General features: G+C 40.7%; 1 protein-coding gene across 1 annotated transcript in view; it reads right to left on the reverse strand.

The window, feature by feature from the left end:
• Positions 1-1,815: 1,815 nt before the first annotated feature.
• Positions 1,816-19,484, reverse strand: part of LOC144685401 (sorting nexin-18-like) — a 56,817-nt gene continuing 39,148 nt past the window's right edge. Inside the window, exon 2 of the mRNA XM_078549825.1 lies at positions 1,816-3,968. Within this exon, the coding sequence (XP_078405951.1) occupies positions 3,715-3,968 (254 nt within the window). The 3' untranslated portion in view covers positions 1,816-3,714. The remainder of the gene's footprint in view (positions 3,969-19,484) is intronic.

Consider the following 19,484-nt stretch of genomic DNA (forward strand, 5'->3'; position numbering starts at 1 on the left):
TCCAAGTTATACTTGACAATATTTGTAATTACCTAAAAACAAAAATGGGAAAAAGGGTTTGCAAGATCCTTAGCTGCAATAAATCACTAATACACCATTATGTCCTGCCACCTAGTCCAGAAAGCATGTAATTCACTCGGGATGTGTGTCTGGCAGCAAGACAATAGAACATCAGTTATTCTACTCATAAGTTTGTTAAAGATGAAATATGGCTAAAAAGTATTTAATTTACACTGGCCAAAAGTCATTAACCTGAAACGCTGAGTTTGTTTCTCTCTCCACTGACCTGCTGAGTATTCACAGCATTTTATGCAATTTATTTATTGGTCAAAAGTTTAGTTAGAGGTAAATTTTAAGCAATGTCTTATGGAAGAGAGATAGAGTCTCGGAGTGGTGTCGGGACAGAATTCCAGAGCTTAAGGCTTAGACAACTGAAGGCACGTCCATCAATGGTGGAGCAATTAAAATCAGTGGCGGATAGGCCAGATCCACATGAGTGCAGATATCTGGGAGGGCTGTGGGTCTGGAGATTACAGAGATAGGGAGAGATAAGGCCATGGAGGTATTTGAAAACAAGATTGTGTTTTAAAATCCAGACATTACTTAAGTGGGAGCCAATGAAGGCCAGCAAACAAGGGTGATATGTGAACGGGACTTGGTGCAAATACAAAAGCAGGCAGCAGAGTTTTGGATGGTAAGGATATATGGTGACGCTAGCATAGTAAGTGTTAGTAGACTAGGAATACAGACACCTGGACTAATGCTCCAGTGGTAAGTTCAAATTTCACCACAGCAGCTGGAGGAATTAAATTTCAATTAATTAATAAATCTGGAATAAAGTACTAGTCTCATTAATTATGAAGCTATCAGATTGTTGTAAAAAATCCAACTGATTCACTAATGTCCTTCTGAGGAGGAAATTTCCAGTCGTTATTCAGTTTGGCCTACTTGTGACTCCAGTTGCAGATCAACGGGAGTTGACTCTTAACTGGTCTCTGAAGTGGCCTAGTAAGTCACACAGTTGTAGGAGGCTCACCATCACCTGCTCAAGGGCAATTGGGCTTGGGCAATAAATGCTGGCTTTGCCAGCAATGCCCACATTCCATAAACAAATAAAAACAATAAATGGTCAGAAGTTCATCTCAGGAGTGTAGCCAGATAAATACTGACACCAAACCAAAGAAAACAAAAGGATAGGTGACCAAAAGCATGGTCAAAGAAATGGGATGTAAAGAGCATCTTTTCTGGGAGTTTTCCATTGGTTATTCATCTTTTTCAGATGAAATCAAGGTGCATTCACAGCAGTGAAACTACACCTGTTCTGAGACAAGGGGTTCAGTTCAAGAGTCCACCACAGAGTTGGCAGCTGGCTAATGGCACTTAATACTGAAAAATGTAGCCTAAAATAGTCAAAAGTATCTAATGAACGCCATCCCTTTAAGATAAAGCAGGAAGAAAAGGTCGAGTGCAACAGTTCCAAACTTTACAGCATTACTCTACAATTAATACCACAAGACGACCGAAGAACTTTTAACCATAATCAGGTAGATGAACAGAATATCTGTTTTCTATATTTAGAGTACTGAAATAAGGAAGGATGGAGGAATCATGTATATAAATGGATTACTTTTCTCAACAAAAATTAAGGCTTCACCTTGAAAATGTAAATGTAAGCCAAATGATTATGCCAAAACTTAAAGCATACAACACAAATGGCATTTGTCACTTAGTTTTAAATAAAAACATGGTTACACATGATTAAAATCACACCCATACTGAATAACAAATGAGTTAAAAAATGACTAGACAACTCAGTTATATGATCATTTCTTTTTAATCTAAATGTTGTGTACAATAACATTCAAATGAAATAGCTTTTTACTCTGTGCTGATGTTTTGTATAAAGAGCACTTTCACAGAAAGTCTGACATTTTGGTGCAAGTCTTGTGGATGTGCATTCAGTTATGTTATATATATATTCTAGTTATCAAACTGTTGCAGTGAGGAACCATAACAACTTCAGGTAATAGAAAAAGCTGTAAACATCTTCATAGCCTTGTAGTTTCCCACAAATTTCTTCCATAAAGACACTTTTTATGGCTATTTAGGTTATACAGTAAAGTACCAGTTACTTTTGCTGACAAGATCATTGCACAGGGTGACATTTTAAACCACTGGCAAAAAAATTCTTCAATTAGTTTTGCCTTTAATCAACGGCACTTTCATAACTGGACACCAATCAGCAATGCCAGACTAATTTCAGTGCAGCCAATTGCCAAATTAAATTTACATAATTTTAGTTGCATAGTCAAATGTCTTTATGGGTTGTGCAACTTAAATGTGCTATGTTAAAATGAAATATTTCCACCTCTCAAAAAAGCCACCACTTCTTTGGTCAGTCTGCACAGGACTGCTAACAATAGCTCCTTTTATCAGCTGTTGTATTCGAAGTGTTCTCACACAATGGATTGTACAACTCCCACTAAGCAATACTTTAGCTCTCATGCACATTTCAGTTAATGACAGAATGCAATAGCCAAGTACCGTTGAAGGACAAGGCCTTGTAGCACAACCTGGGGATGGGGGTGGTAAAGACAGGCAGGCAAGACAAAATGGGCCGATTCCAATGATTTATCAAATACAGCATTCAAATTTCAGCAGACAACATTTAAGATTTCATTTTGTTCACTAATTTAGTCTGTTTTCTTAGAAATTAATTCTCTTCTTGAAAGATGAGAAACAATTCAGGCAAGTGGTCTCCACATTTTTCAGTTATTGATCTTAATTCATAGTGAAATTTTCCCCAATTAGAATTACTCAGTCAGATGTCAAACAGTCCATTAACCTAAAATCTGCACAAATTCAAGCTGCTGGCGAAAAAAAAGTTACCTTATTCCTTCATTAAGATTTCATAATTTTTTTTAAATAAAGTCTTCCCTGTCCTCACTTTGAATAATGTAGATAAGTTGCTGCCTGCATAATGGTTGTATTCAGAAATAAATAGCATCTTCTGCTTTCCTGAGAAGATTGTAATTTCATTAGTATTTTCTGTGATTGCCACCAGCACAGGGACTCACAGACTTCCTTTTCTGGTAAGTCAGAGGTCAGGATCATTTTTCTTCACTCCCTGGTGCAGTTTCTGCAGGAGAAACTCATGACATGCCCCTCCTTTAATAAGCTTTTAATAAAACTACAGAAGACAGTGACTCAAAAGGCACGTGAGTAACATAGCTGCTCTGGCTGGAATCTGTAAACAAGTTTTAGTCTTTGCATTTCATTTATTACAGAACAGACTAAAGTCTATTGGTTTCCTCAGCAGTTAGAATAGGCCATTTAGAGAACACAGTCAACCCATCCATCCTGCTTTAGGATTCGGCCTAATGGTATACCCTAGATAACACTGTTAAATAAAGCAAAGTTAGATAGTATACACACACTGTTTTGCAGAACAAAGTTAGTATGGTAGTGTAGCATATAGTACATAACATAAATGACCTTCCTCCCAATCCCTCCCCATGTAATTTGGAGTAATTTGCCATGATTTTTTTTTACAGGAGATTGTTCAACAGATATTGATACCAGATCACCAAGTTGGGACCCCAACATGATCTTTAAAACGCCAAGGGTGATTCAAGAATGTTTTGACAGTTTGCTGACCACCTGCATTATTCAGATGCGAAAAGGCCACACAAAAAAGGATCAGGCTGGCAGAAGTTAAACACCATCATATTTTTGCAATGCTTCCTCCAACTTCTGAGTCACCTTCTGGTAAAAATGGATCTGCTGCTGAAGAAAATGCTGCATTTGCGTCTTGAAGTCTGACACACGAATAGTGTGAAAATGGTGAATCTCTGCCAGTGTGGCAAAAGAAATAGTGTCACAACGTTCACGAACCCCATCTGCCTGCTGCAGCTCCATCTTCCCTTCTTCCACATGCCGTTTACTCTCCTTTACTTTGGTTAGGGCACCTGTTACAAATAGAAACCACAGTCAGTCACCTGGACAAGTACAAGGGACAGGCTTTACAAGTGAGATTTTGGAGGTTATAGAAATCCTGAAAAACTATATACAGATAGGTTATGGAATTCAGCCCATTGTCATATGGACTAGTTTGGTTTTCTTTTAAAAAAAATCAATAGAAAAGATCAGAAATCTATTAAATACAAAATTGAAAAGTTATTCTAGAGCCTTGGTTCAGTTGGCCAAACATTTAAAAGAACTCCGAAAGAGTCATACAGACTCGAAACATTAATTCTGTTTCTCTCTCCACGGATGCTGCCAGACCTGCTGAGTTTTTCCAGCATTTTCTGTTTTTATTTCAGATTTCCAGCACCTGCAGTATTTTGCTTTTATTTAAATTAAAAAGAACCAGTTATTCTGAAAACGTAGTTACTTTCTCAAAGAAATCCAGTTTATATAGGTTCTGTACTCTAGGCCTTTGAGCTCATTAACTATGAAATATATTTGCTGAGAAATCAAACAACACACTGAACTGCTGAGAATACTTTCTATCTGAACAGATTTTTATGCAGTGAAAGTGATTTGATTTAAAATAACACCCAACAGCTTTTTAAAATTGCAGGACAACCAAAAAAGATAGTTATCAAATTCAGATCACTATAATAAAGCACAAAAGAGCTTGGGTTTATTAAGCAAACAGTTTCCTTTCACCTTCCGAATACTGCTAGCATAATCACACAGATGTCCAGGCGGACTATCAAACATTGCAACTAAAGCCCCTCTAGATATCTAAGTCATATAAGCTTCAAATAATTCTAGTTTACTAAGCTATTAAAATACAGTATGGAAGAATGTTTCCATAAATTATTTCCATTTCAAAGGGAGCTCTGTTGGTCAAAAGAAAAATCTGTTCCCTAAATGGAGCCTCACAGAGGAATGGCAATATGATGCAGGAAACACTGATTGCACAATCCCCAAACCACAGCATAACCTTACGAAAGAAAGATACAGGAAGATAATCTATAAATACAAACGTCTTTACAATTATGCAGTTAGGCTTAATTATACTGCCTTCTCCTAATACTTTAATATAGCAAAAAGCAATTTTCTTAATATCAGTTGCTAAACATCATGTTCAAATATGATGCCAAAAATAAAGCTCAATTGTATGTACAACAATCATGCTGTGCTATATCACTTATACATGTTCATTCCACTTCACAATGTGAACATTGCTTGCAAGGGCTGCCTTTTAGGCAGACAAACTTATGTTGTCTACTTGGCTTTGGCTAGGTTAGATTAAAAGTAGGGATATTCAATATGAATGGAAAATCTAGTCAATGCAACATTCACCACCCACAGCTTAACAATACCTTCTACATTTTAAAAGGTTTGCGTTCTCTGCTGGTCATCTGGTCTGATCAGTCCTCAATGAAGAGGATTGTGCCCCCATTACTCTAGTGATTCAAATGGTCAGTAAGAAAAGCCTGACCAATTGGGATGGGAATTCGCCAGGTTTCTTCCACTAATGGTGCCGTTCTTAAGTGTCACCTCCACCCACTTGGCTTTCAGCTACTTGGGGCCTCAGATACAGTGCAGACTGGACAAACTTTCTAGAGGAAACAAAACACCAATTGGGGATCCAGTTATCACAAACTGTTCTTTCCAGAAGCAATTTAGAGAACAGCATTGGTGGACACTAATAGCAGGTTTCTGTCTGTAATCTCAGCCCCAGCCATAGGTGGCATCCAAGACACCCATCTGTCTTTTCGGGACAGCAAGACTCAAATAGGAGATAAAGATCGTCATTAAACTTACATTTTCAAACGATGTTTTTACATCACTTTCATAAGTTCCACGTTCAAAGTAATGCAAAGGAATTTGTATATCTTCATTACATCAAAGTAAGTAGTACACAAAGAAATAATGTAAGAGTTCAAAGCAAGATGCAAATATTGTGATTACAACATATAATGCTAAATTACTTCCAAAGGAAAAAAAAGCAGGAAAGCAAAAAGGGGAAGAGGAAAAAATGAAAGGAAAAAAAGAGAACAAAGAAGAAGAGAAAACATATAGTAAGGAGAAAAAATATATATAAAAGGGAAATGAAAAAGGTGTGAGCAACAGAAGAAAAGACAAAGAAAGAGGTGTGATGTGGGCAGATGCAGTGGCCAATCTGCACACAGCATGGCTTTACAAACAGCAAGGAGATAAGCGATCAGGTAATCTTAATAGTGGTGTTAGTTGCAGGTTAAAAGTGATACACCACTGGAAAGTTCCTTTGCTCTTCTTCAAAAAGTACCATATAATCTTTTATATCGACCTGAGGGGGCAGACAGCGTTTATTATTTCATGCAACAGACAGTGTTTAATAGGGGGATATCCATTTACCGAATCAGGCAGAAGACATTCTGTGAATTGCAACTGTTTTATTGTTAAACTATAGTTCAGCACAAATACCCGTTTCCACTCTTCCCTTTTGGATCCGTTCTCTGTGCAGAAGCAAAACCCCTGACTGGGGGCGGAAACCTAGCTCTTAAATACAGGATTCAATGAACAACACCTGCTCTCATTCACTCTGAAGCTTCTTTTGGTTTACTCTTAAAAGGGACCTGCGTTTCTAACATGTCAGACAGCACCGCACTCCATCAGGAGGAAAATAATCATTTTATCATCAATATCTTCTGAGCTTTAAAAACAAAACATTATTTTACTGCTCACAAGATGACCTTAGAGTTAGACTTCCCGCCCTGCCACTCCAGGTGATGTCTAATGCAAGAAACATCCTAAAGTGGCTGATATGCAAACATGCTTTGAGACTTGGAAAAAAAAAGCAGCTACAAAATTATCCAACCCCAGAAAATCATGATACAGGCTGGAAAGCAAAGCAAGACCTGTATTTTATGCTGTAAAAACGAGATACTGCTTTGAACCACAAAACTCAAACCTTTCTTGCCTTTAACCATAAAGTTAGGAAGTGTGGAATTTGGGGATTAAAGTACACAGGACTTAAACATACTTAATCAACCTTGGACAAATGGTAGTATTCTTGCCTCAGAATGAGAATGTCATGGGTTCAAGCCCCACTTCAGTATATTAAAGGAAATTGCATTATTGGAACTTGCTGTCTTTCAGACGAGACTTCACACTGAGGACAGACATTGAAGATCTGTGGCACTACCAAAAAGAGCATTCCTGGTATCTTGGCCAACCCTTAACCAATAATCAAATTATTTGGTCACTTACCATATTGCTATTTTTCATGTGCAACTTAACAGTAACATTTCCCTTCATTTCAAGATCAACTATACTTCAAAATACTTCATTGACTGTGAAACTCTATTAGATGTCCTAAAAAGTTATTTAATCAAAGTTAAAATTTACTATAAATTGAAAGTTGAGTTGAGGCAGAAGATCAGCCATGATCGTATGGAATGGTGGAGCGGACTAGAGGGGCCATATGGTCTACTCCTGTTCCTGTTTCTGATGTTGTATTCTAAAATATGTCTTGGATTTGCTTATTTGAGTGGGGGAGATAGAAGAGAAGAATAATCAATTGTGACTGCCCCATCTGATCACACTAATTTGACTATGATTGAACAAAGATAAATGGTTTATGCAAAATATAACAAGAGATCCTAGCTGCAGAATTTATAAGTGTTAGAGTATTATAGCAATTGTTGCAAGACTGGCTTGGCTTTTTTTTTGGAAAATTTATGATAGTTAATGGTTATAAATGGGTTTTATTTTGTGCTAAATTTCAAAAGCAGACTTAATGCAAGTTCAGATTGAGGCTGCAGTGAGAGACATTACATACAGTTCTAAAACTGAACAAAACACCACCATAAGTCAATGAAACAAAATATGTTGAAAAGTAGTAAAAGAACATTATGACATTGGTACAGTGTAGAATATACTAGCAGTACAGAATTTCATAACAAAATATACACATCTACTCTGAGCTCTGAAAAGAGTCATATGGACTCGAAACGTTAACTATTTTTTCTCTCTCCACAGATGCCGTTAGACCTGCTGAGTTTTTCCAGCATTTTTTGTTTTTGTTTCAGGTTTCCAGCATCTGCAGTATTTTGCTTTTATACACATTTACTGTTGGCTTTAAGTGCTCCCATGAAATCCTAAAAGATACCCTCAAAGTGTAGTTATTATGCTTCCAAACTTGCACTGTCCAGAGGGGGCTTTCAAGTATCCTACACACGGACACACACGGTGACAACGTTCAAACCAATGTGAGGAGACGATGAAATGCATGAGACAACATGCCAAAAGGCAATTTTTCCTATTGCACATTCATACCCATAGACTAAATATGCCTTGTAAAAACACATTTGAATCACTGTTTACGCACAACATAGAAAATAATTTTTCAAAAATAAAGGTTATGGGCGGAATCTTGAGAAGCTCCTGGGGGCAGGAAACGAGGCGGGTGAGGGGCACTTAATTGTGTGGAAGGCCAGAAGTCAGCTTCCTAGCAGTAGGATGAAACTACGATATTATGTTGGCAGCAAATTGATGGCAGGTCAAGCTTCCAGTTCAGAAACCTCGGAGTTTGGGAACCTCTTTTTAATACATTTACATGTCATGCATGCTCATTTAAAGCCAACCTTACCATTATTAATTGTACCTTTCCGATTAAGTAAACAGCAAATGAGAAACATGCTCCTTCAGATTCCTTCAGCTTAAATGTGGTGTGCAGCAGGTGAGGTAGTCTTCCTGGTGGCTTTGGACTGAGTAGAAACTGTTTATTCTTGTATGGGGGGCTTTGTTCAGCTACTGGAGGGGAGGCATTGATGATTGAGACTGGATGGTGGCAATCGAAAATGAGTGGAGCATGGCTGACCAAGGGAGGGAAGGAGGGGCAGCCCAATGAAGTCTTATCAGGAACAAACAGAGGGAGCTGGGCTTCCATGTTGAAAGACAGTAGGTCAAGAATGATTGTGGGAGATCAAGAGTTATACAGGGAAGGTCCAGAATAATAGAGAGGGGGTCAGGGGCAAAGGAAGGTAGTTCCACTGTCCCGGGTTGGGGGGAAGATCGAGGGTGATGGAGGCAAAGTCAAAAGGTAATTAAGGGAGGGGGAAGGGTGATGGCTTCCAGTTCCAGGGATCCAGGTGGCAGGTGTGTGTGTGTGGGGTGGCGGGGGGGGGGCGGGGAGTGGTTACAGCAGGTGCAGTTCCCAAAACCCCCTCTCAGACAGCAAGGATAATGTTCTGGGCTTGCAGGGAATGAATGCCTGTTGGGTGCCCTTTTAAAGCTACGCCCGGACATTCAACCCTGTGAGGTAACAGCGGTGCCATCGACTTCCTGTCTGCCTTGCCATGCTCCTCGCACATGAATACCTAATTGGCTGGTCGCTGCGTGATCGCACGTGGCCAGCCATCCTGCCTATGAGAGGGAGTGCCACGCACTTCCGGTCCCGCTGCCAGCAACCTTGCCACTACCAGAAGATTCCGGCCTATATATATTTTTGGAAGCTGACAAATACATAAGTACAACACACAGATTTGCACAGAACTGAACAAAAATTAGCAGCTCAAACTTTCAAGGGTGCATGTCACACAAAATGTTTTCCCCAGTTCTCAAGCGTACTATAAACAAACAAAAAATAATGTACTTGAATTCACCAGTAGGGTATGAAATACAAAGGAACTGTAATCAGGCAGTGTCTCATTTGGGCTTTGACACAAGAAAATTCTGGAGGATAACAAGATTGGCAGATAACAGACATTCCACTGCAAATGAAACTCAAAAGCTCAAGCAAAGCCAGCTGCTTTGGCTAGCTAGAAAACTTGACTTGAATTCAAATCACACCCCTGCTCACTAATCGTAGGGCTGAACACTAATAAACACATCACAGTCCAAACAGGAGCAGTGCTTTTTTTTTTAAATAAAAGGTTTAATAAATTACCCGAACAAAGATTCAACCAGTTCCACACTGACGTTTATATTCATCAAGAACCTCAGATGCATCAAACTAATAAACATAAAATTTCAAAACTTAATTTCCATATAAAGACTTTCCTCCCATTGTACATTCCCATTCAGAAACTCTAGTATATTGTGGTCAGGCAGGCTCCTTCAAAAAGGACTAGTTACATTGGATATGCATGCTGTAAGCATCTAATTACAAAAATCAGACTTAATTTACTATACAATACTGATTCCATCAAACTCATTTATCAGAAGTTCTCTGTACAACAGCTTCTACAGCATGTAATTAAATTACAGTGCTACTGTTAATTGGATCCCAAGCCAGATGGTGAAGTATGAAACTAGACAAATCTTTGGTTTATTCACTGAATGAAACATTACATATGTCGGCCTCCTATCTAGCAACTCAGTTTTTTTTAATTCTTTAATGGGATGTGGGCATCACTGGCAAGGCCAACATTTGTTGCCCATCCCTAACTGCCCTTGAACTAAGTGGCTTGCTAGATCATTTCAGAAGGCAGTTAAGAGTCAACCACATTGCTGTGGATCTGGAATCACATAGTCCAGACCAGGTAAGGATGGCAGATTTCCTTCCCTAAAGGACATTAGTGAACCAAATGGGTTTTTACAACATTCTATGATAGTTTCATGGTCACCACTACTGAGGCTAATTTCATATTCCAGATTTATTAAACAAATTTAAATTCCACCAGCTGAAATTCCAGTGTCCCAGCAGTCTCCCTTTTTAAGTGTTCTAAATCATTAACATACATGAACAGCTACTACGCTGTAGAATCAATGTGGTTTACTACAAGCAGGGAAGATAGGCTTTAATGATCTTCATAATGTTTAAATATGCTACCTCCACTTTAAAAAAAAATTCAGCCAGCTAAATTGTTTTCACAACAGCAGTTACCTGTAGGAATGGAAGTAGTCATCGATTCCTGATTTTACAATTTAAAAAAGGTGATCAAGACTCCAAACCCTCAAGCCTCCATCACATCAGAATACACACTTATGCAAAGGCGTGAACGCAAAGGCATTTTTAAAGCCAAAGTGACACCTAGCCCAGATTTTGCTATATACTGCATATGTTTTTTCTCCTTTGTGTGCCAGCACTAATTCAAATTTATTGTACAATGATGATAAATGCGGCAAATTTACTAAGGTCCATGATTAACTGTAGCAAATAGGATTTATGGGGGAGATGGTGGTGTAGTGGTATTGTCACTGGACTAGCAATCCAGAGACCCAGGGCAATGCTCTGGGGACCAGCATTCGAATATGGAAGGTGCCAGAATTTGAATTCAATAAAATCGTGGAACTAGAAGTCGAATGATGACCATGAAACCATTGTCGACTGTCGTAAAAACTCATCTGATTCACTAACGTCCTTCAGGGAAGGAAATCTGCCGTCCTCACCTGGCCCTCTGAAATGGCCGAGCAAGCTACTCGGTTGTATCAAACCGCTAAAAAGTCAATAAAAAGGAATGAAACCAGATGGACCACCTGGCATCGACTTGGGCACCGGAAACAGCAGCAGCAAACCCTGTCGAGGTTGCAAAGTCCTCCAAACTAACATCTGGGGGCTAGTGCCAAAATTGGGAGAGCTGTCTCACAGACTAGTCAAGCAACAGCCTGACAGTCATACTCATGGGATCATGCCTTACAGATCATGTCCCAGACACCACCATCACCATCCCTGGGTATGTCCTGTCCCACCGACAGGACAGACCCAGCAGAGGTGGCTGCACAGTGTTATACAGTGAGAAGGGAGTTGCCCTGGGAGCCCTCAATATCGACTCTGGACCCCATGAAGACTATTGGCATCACATGAGCAAGGAAACCTCCTGCTGATTAATTAACCACCTCCATTCAGCTGATGAATCAGTGCTACTCGATTTTGAACACCACTTGGAGGAAGCAATGACAGTGGCAAGGGCACAGAATGCTCTCTGGGTGGGGGACTTCAACGTTCATCACCTAGAGTGGCTTGGTAGCACGACATTCCAAGTTGGCTGGCTAGGCTGGGTGGCGAGCGAACCAACAAGAGGGAAAAACATACTTGACCTCATCCTCACCAACCTGCCTGTTGCAGATTCATCCGTCTATGATGGTATCAGGGAGGCATTGGCATAACGGTATTGTCACTGGACTAGTAATCCAGACCCAAGGTAATACTCTGCTTCGAAACCCGCCATGGCAGATGGTGGAATTTGAATTCAATAAAATATCTGGAATTAAAAGTCTACCATTGTTGATTGTTGTAAAAACCCATCTGGTTCACTAATGTCCTTTAGGAAGGAAATCTGCCATCCTTACCTGGTACGGCCTACATGTGACTCCAGACCCACAGCAATGTGGTTGGCTCTTAAATGCCCTCTGAGAAAGGGCAGTTAGGGATGGGCAATAAATGCTGGCCTAGCCAGTGACGCCCATGAATTAAAAAAAGAATGACCACCGCACAGGAGATGAAGTCCCGCCTTCACATTGAGGATACCCTCCATCATGTTGTGTGGTGCTATCACCGTGCTAAACAGGATAGATTCCGAACAGATCTAGCATCTCAAGACTGGGCAGACATGAGGCGCTGTGGGCCATCAGCAGCAGCAGAATTGTACTCGAGCACAATCTGTAACCTCATGCCCTGGCATATCCCCCACTCTACCATTACCACCAAGCCAGGGGATCAACCCTGGTTCAATGAAGAGTGCAGGAGGGCATGCCAGGAGCAGCACCAGGCATAACACTAAAAATAAGGTGTCAACCTGGTGATGCTACAACACAGGATTACTTGCATGCCGAACAGCATACACAGCAAGCGATAGACAGGTCTAAGCTCTGCAGTCTTGCCACAACCAGTCGTGAATGGTGGTGGACAATTAAATAACTCACTAGAGGAGGAGGCTCCACAAATATCTCCGTCCTCAATGATGGAGGAGCCCAGCACATCAGTGCAAAAGATAACGCTGAAGCATTTGCTACAATCTTCAGCCAGAAGTGCAGAGTGAATGACCCATCTCTGCCTCCTCCAGGGGTCCCCAGCACCATAAAAGACAGTCTTCAGCCAATTCAATTCACTCCATGTAATATCAAAAAACAGCTGAAGGCACTGGATAGTGCAAAGACTATGGGCCCAGACAATATTCCGGCAATAGTACTGTAGACTTGTGCTCCAGAACTTGCTGTGACCCTAGCCAAGCTGTTCCAGTACAGCTACAACACTGGCATCTACCTGGAAATGTGGAAATATGCCCAGGTATGTCCTGTACACAAAAAGCAGGACAAATCCAACCTAGCCAATTACTGCTCCATTAGTCTACTCTTGGTCATCAGTAAAGTGATGGAAGGGGGTCATCAACAGTGCTATCAAGCAGCACTTGCTTAGCAATAACTTGCTCACTGGCGCTCAGTTTGGGTTCCGCTAGGGTCACAACTTCTGAGCTCATTACAGATTTGGTTCAAACATGGACAAAAGAGCTGAACTCCAGGAGGTGAAGAGAGAGTGACTACCCTTGAGATCAAGGCTGCATTTGACAGAGTGTGGCATCAAGGAGCCCCAGCAAAACTGGAGTCAATGGGAATCAAGAGGAAAACTCTCCGCTGGTTGGGAGTCATACCTAGCACAAAGGAAGATGGTTGTGGTTGTTGGAGGTTAATCATCTCAGTTCCAGGACACCACCACAGGAATTCCTCAGGACAGTGTCCTCGACCCAACCATCTTCAGCTGCTTCATCAATGACCTTCCTTCCATCACAAGGTCAGAAGTGGGGATGCTTGCACAATGTTCAGCACCATTCACAACTCCTCAGATACTGAAGCAGTCCATGTCCAAATGCAGCAAGACCTGACAATATCCAGGCTTGAGCTGACAAGTGGGAAGTAACGTTCGTGCCACTCAAGTGCCAGGAAATGATGATCTCTAACAAGAAAGAATCTAACAATCGCCTCATGACATTCAATGGCATTACCATCACTGAATCCCCCACTATCCACATCCTGGTAGTGATCATGGGTTTGGAAGGTGCTGTCTAAAGAGCCTTGGTGAGTTTCTGCAGTGCATCTTATAGATGATGATGCAAAAACTGAACTGGACTAGCCACGTAAGTACTGTGGCTACAAGAGCATATCAGAGGCTAGGAATCTTGCAGCAAGTAACTCATCACCCGACTCGCCTGAGCCTGTCCATATACAAGGCATAAGTCAGGAGTGTGATGGAATACTCTCCACTTGCCTGGATGAGTGAAGCTCCATCAGCACTCAAGGAGCTTGACTCCATCCAGGACAAAGCAGCCTGATTGATTGGCACCACATCCACAAACATTAACTCCCTCCACCACCGATGCACAGTGGCAGCAACGTGTACCATCTGCAAGATGCACTGCAGAAATCCACCAAGGCTCCTTAGACAGCACCTTCCAAACACACGATCACTACCATCTAGATGGACAAGGGCAGCAGATAGATGGGAACACCACCACCTGGAAGTTCCCCTCCAAGCCACTCACCATCCTGACATGGAAATATATTGTTGTTCCTTCACTGTTGCTGGGTCAAAATCCTGGAACTTCCTCCCTAACAGCACTGTGGGTGTATCTACACCACATGGACTGCAGCAGTTCAAGAAGGCAGCTCACAACCACCTTCTCAAAGGGATTGGCAACAAATGCTGGCCTAGCCAGCGACATCCACATCTCATAAATAATTTTAAAAACACCCAAAGTGACTACTACATGCTGTCAATGAATTCCTTCATCCAAACTGAACATCCAGTACTAAAAACAGAGCTAGACACAAAAAATGATACATAAGAATCACTTGCAAACTTGGCAGCTTTCGGTTGCCCAACTTTGTCCACCCAAATAACAAGTATAATTTTCAGGCCAGCTCTGTAAAGAGCTCATGATAATTAAAATGTGTCATTTACGAACATAATTTAAACAGTGATCTGTTGACCCCTTAAATGAAGATTATCAGCAAAGGCCAGCTGTGGATCATTCGGTGAATCCCTAAGGAATGAAGGGTCTTGTAACCTGACAGCAGAAGTACTCTTTCAAATCACAACAGAGCTACTGTAAATTTAATGCTTTCAGTTCAGTTACTGATGGTAAAGCAATAAAGATTTCTTTTTACTATGCAGACTGCATCTCAAAAATCTTTGAATGTAAATCCTTCAGAAAACATTACATCAACTCAAAACATGGTAGCATCTATGGATAATCCAGTTACCTGAATTGCTTGCAGCTCAGCTTCTAAATGCCTAAAAACATTATTGTAACCAAATTTCCATTTGAATGATAACTTAATTGCCAAGCTTAACTCAATTTGAATTTTTTAAAAACCAGTTAGGGTGCATTCTCTCAGATGATTAATGGATGGGTGAATTTGATTTGATACTGCCCATTTTAAACCACCCTCCCCTCACACCCATCCACCCCCGGAAACACCTGTGTCCGCTACAGAGCTAGAAAGAGGGGACATGCTGGAACTCAGCTTGGTTTCCAGGTAAACAAGTCTTTCACACCAGTGGTTCTCAAACCCTTTTGGCTGAAAGGCCCCTTTTTCAAATAGATTAACAACCAGAGACCCCAATCTAAATTATACTCTATAGCAATTCCTGTTACAGGAATTGTAAAGTGTTTTCAGAGTACTTTTGAAAAAATAAATCATTACTTAAGAGTAATATGGTGAGAACTGTTTCACTGATGTAGACAGTGATGAGACAGACCAGAGGTAAATGATAAGTGTGATTCCACCTACATTTCATTTCATATCCACTGAGCTGTTTTTAATATGGTTAAAGGTTGGGTTTACCTGCCATTGACAGGCAATCATTTCACAGATCACATCCAATATATAAAAAAGATAGCTATTGGCCAAATCAGTATTAAACATTAAATATGGTGCAACTGCTGTTAACAGATTCAAAGCAGGTTTTTAAAAAAACTTCCCGTAAACAGATGGGTTTTTCTTCCCAATTCTATTATACAGTACTCATTTGAACGTGACATTCTCAAGATATTTTGCAGACCTGTGCAAACCTAGTCCAGTTTCTCAGTGTTTTTCAGTCATTCAAGGAACTTAATTAAATTTCCCACCATATTGCAATAACGTAAGTCCAGTTAACAGCTTTTCCAGGATCAAACCACCAAGAAATTAATATAAACAGAAAATGCTGAAAATACTTAGTAGCATTATGCCTCTTTTGTAACCTAGCAGCATTATAATGACACGTGCTCATTGCATAGTCCAAATTCAATGCACCCCAAGTATCACAATAGCAGGTGGCCTCCCATCGCCGTGACACAGGGAAAGTTTATGGGAGCTTCAGGGTGGACATCTTGTCAGCTACTTTTGTGGGACTAACAATAATTACCATTCATTTATACAAAACAGGCAGCTTGCCCTTTTATTCTTTCTTCCTCTCCCAACTGTGCTTTTCTCACTTGCCTGTTAGAGAGATTATTCTGGGCCCCAGAAAAATCTCTACAGATCCCCAGATATCTGCAGGACCCAGTTTAAGGAACATTATACAAGCACAACTGGATACTTGGACTCTTGATTGTAAACAAGATGAGCTCCAGCAGAGACATCGAAATCCAAAATAACTAGAGATCTGAAATTTATGACACCTACTACAGATACGTAAATTTAAAATGAAAAAAACAAACCATCTTTAATTTTACATTCCCTAGGTGTGAAATCCCTCCCTCATTGTTATTCTGAAATTTCCTTGTAGGGCAAACTTGCTTTTTCACGGTTTATATCTGAAAAGAATGTGTCTGGTCTGTCAGTCTTCCTCTGCAAAGAAGTGTCTGGGTGCCACCACGATGGTGCAGTTGAAATCAGCAGACGTGACCCATCATTGCAACTGTGGTAAAAAGCAAAGTGCTGGAAATGCTGCAGCTGTGGTTGAGGTGTTAAAATCATGTCATTCTCACATATTAATTGCAGCTACCCGATGCACACCACTACAGCCTTCACATAGAGAGGTCATCTCATACCCAGTTCAATAAAGTCGCAATATAAATATAAGTTAATGTAATAACATGTCCCAACGTGTTTCACAGGAACATGTAAGACAAAATATGACACCGAGACATTTAGGAGATATTAGGTAAGATGGCCAAACGTTTGGTCAAAGAGGAAGGCATTAAGGAGTGTCTTAAAGGAGGAAAACTAGGTTGAGGTGGAGGGGGGCAAGGGAGGGAATTCCAGGGCTTAGGGCCTAGCAATCAAAGCCATGGCCGCCAACGGTGGAGCAATAATAATCAGGGTGTTCAAGAGGCCAGAATTGGATGAGTGCAGATAACTGAGGGCTGGAGGAGATTACAGAGAAAGGGAGGGGCAAGGCCATGGAAGGATCTGAAGACGAGGATGAGAATTTCAAAATCAAGATGTTGTTCGACAGGGAGTCAATGTAGGTTAGCGAGCACAGGTGAATTGGACTTGGTACAAGTTAGGACATTGGCAACACAGATCTACAAAGGAATTAAGGGCTAAGGGGGCAGGCAGGAAAGTGGAATTGATGCTACACTCAGATCAGCCATGATCTTGTTGAGCGGCGGAGCAGGCTTGGCCTGAGGGGCGAAATGGCTGACTCTTGCCCCTTTTTCTTATGTTTTGAATGACCTCAAGCTTATAAGTGGGCAGAATGTGGGAGATCAGCCAGGAGTGTGTTGGGATAGCAAGTCTAGAGACAGTGAATGCATAAATGAGGGTTTCAGCAGCAGCTGAGTTGAGGCACAGGCAAAGTACAGTGATGTTACAGAGGTGAACATAAGGTAACTTTGTGACAGTGTGAATATATGGTAGGAAGCTAATTTCAGCAGCAAATATGACACCAGGGTTGTGAACACAGACTATTGCCTGGGAGAGGAATGGAGTCAGTAGCTAAGGAACAGAGTTTGGAACAGGGACTGAAAATAATGGCTTCAGTCTTCCCAATATTTAATTGAAGGAAACTTCAGTTCATCCAGTACGAGATGTCAGGTAAGCAGTTTGATAATTTAGCAACAGTGAAGGAGTCGACAAAGTTGGGTGTCATCAGCATACGTGTGAAAACTTCGGGCTAACATAACTGCTAACAGTCTTTTAACAGCATACAGAGTCAGCAAAGAACAGTTTTTCCTATGTACAACCACAATATGCTAAGGCAACACTACAAACTGTCAAAATGGTCTTCCAGTGTCCAAATTCAATAAATGCACATGAACTTCCTAAATCAAGTAAATTACAGACTTGGCAAACTTTGGAACATTATCTTTCCATGGTCTTTTCTATATATTTACACTAAATCCAATGTTGCTGTGGAGCACAATGAAAATTTTAGGCTTGCTTCAGATGTTTTCTTTTAAGTTGTAAGTTAATATTTCCCTATCTTGACCAACTGTTTTTATATCGACCTAACTTATTAACTCTGTTTCTCCCTCAGCAGATGTTGCCAAACCTGTGTATTGTCAGCACTTTCTGTCTCTATTTTACATCACTGCTGATTTAGTTTGAATTCCAGGAGACTGGTGCCCAGTCTCAGTACACGTTCCCTAGGAGAGCAAACTCTCCTCCATCAAAAGAGAAAGAGATTGGCCAAGTAATTATAGCAAATCGGCATAACCTTGGTGCTGGGCAAATTGAAGAGAAAAATACAGAAAGACAGTATTATTCATCATTCAGGAAGATAGGAACAGGAGAAGGCCATTCAGCTCGTTGAACCTGCTCCGCCATTCAACATGATCATGGCTGACCGAACACTTCAATGCCTTTTACCCACACTATCCCCATAACCCTTTACATTACTGTTAATCAGAAATCTATCAATCTCAACCTTAAACATACTCAATGACTGAGCTTCCATGGCCCTCCAGGGTAGAGAATTCCAAAGATTTACAACCCTCTGAGAAAAGAAATTTCTCCTCATTTCGGACATAAGTGGCTTCCCTCTTATTTTGAAATTATGTCCCCTCGTTCAAGACTCCCCAACCAGGGGAAACATCTTACCTACCCTATCTATTCCTTTAAGTATTTTGTAGGTTTCAATGAGATCACTTGTCATTCTTCGAAACTCTAGAGAATACAGGCCCAGTTTCCCTGGATCTCTCGTCATAAAACAGTCCGGCTCACCGGAACAAGTCTGGTGAACCTTCGTTGCACTCCCTCTATGGCAATAATATCCTTTCTAAGGGGACCAAAACTGCACACACTGCTCCAGGTGCAGTCTAACCAAGATTCTGTACAATTGAAGCAAGACTTCACTACTATACTCAAATCCCAATAAAGGTTAACACTCCATTAGCCTTCCTAATTGCCTGCTGCATGTTAGCTTTCAGTGACTTGTGGACAAGCACACCCAGGTCCCTTTGTACATCTATACTTTCTAATCTCTTACCATTTGGGAAATACTCTGCACAGCTGTTCCTTCTACCAAAGTAGATAGCCTCATATTTTTCCACATTATATTCCATCTGCCATGTTCTTGCCCACTCACTAAGTCTGTCTAAATCCTCTGTAGCCACTTTACATCTTCCTCACAACACACATTCCCGCCTACCTTTGTATCATCCACGAACTTGGAAATA

The sequence above is a fragment of the Cetorhinus maximus genome, chromosome 1 (genome assembly GCF_964194155.1).
Source record: "Cetorhinus maximus chromosome 1, sCetMax3.hap1.1, whole genome shotgun sequence".
NCBI classification, from domain to species: domain Eukaryota; kingdom Metazoa; phylum Chordata; class Chondrichthyes; order Lamniformes; family Cetorhinidae; genus Cetorhinus; species Cetorhinus maximus.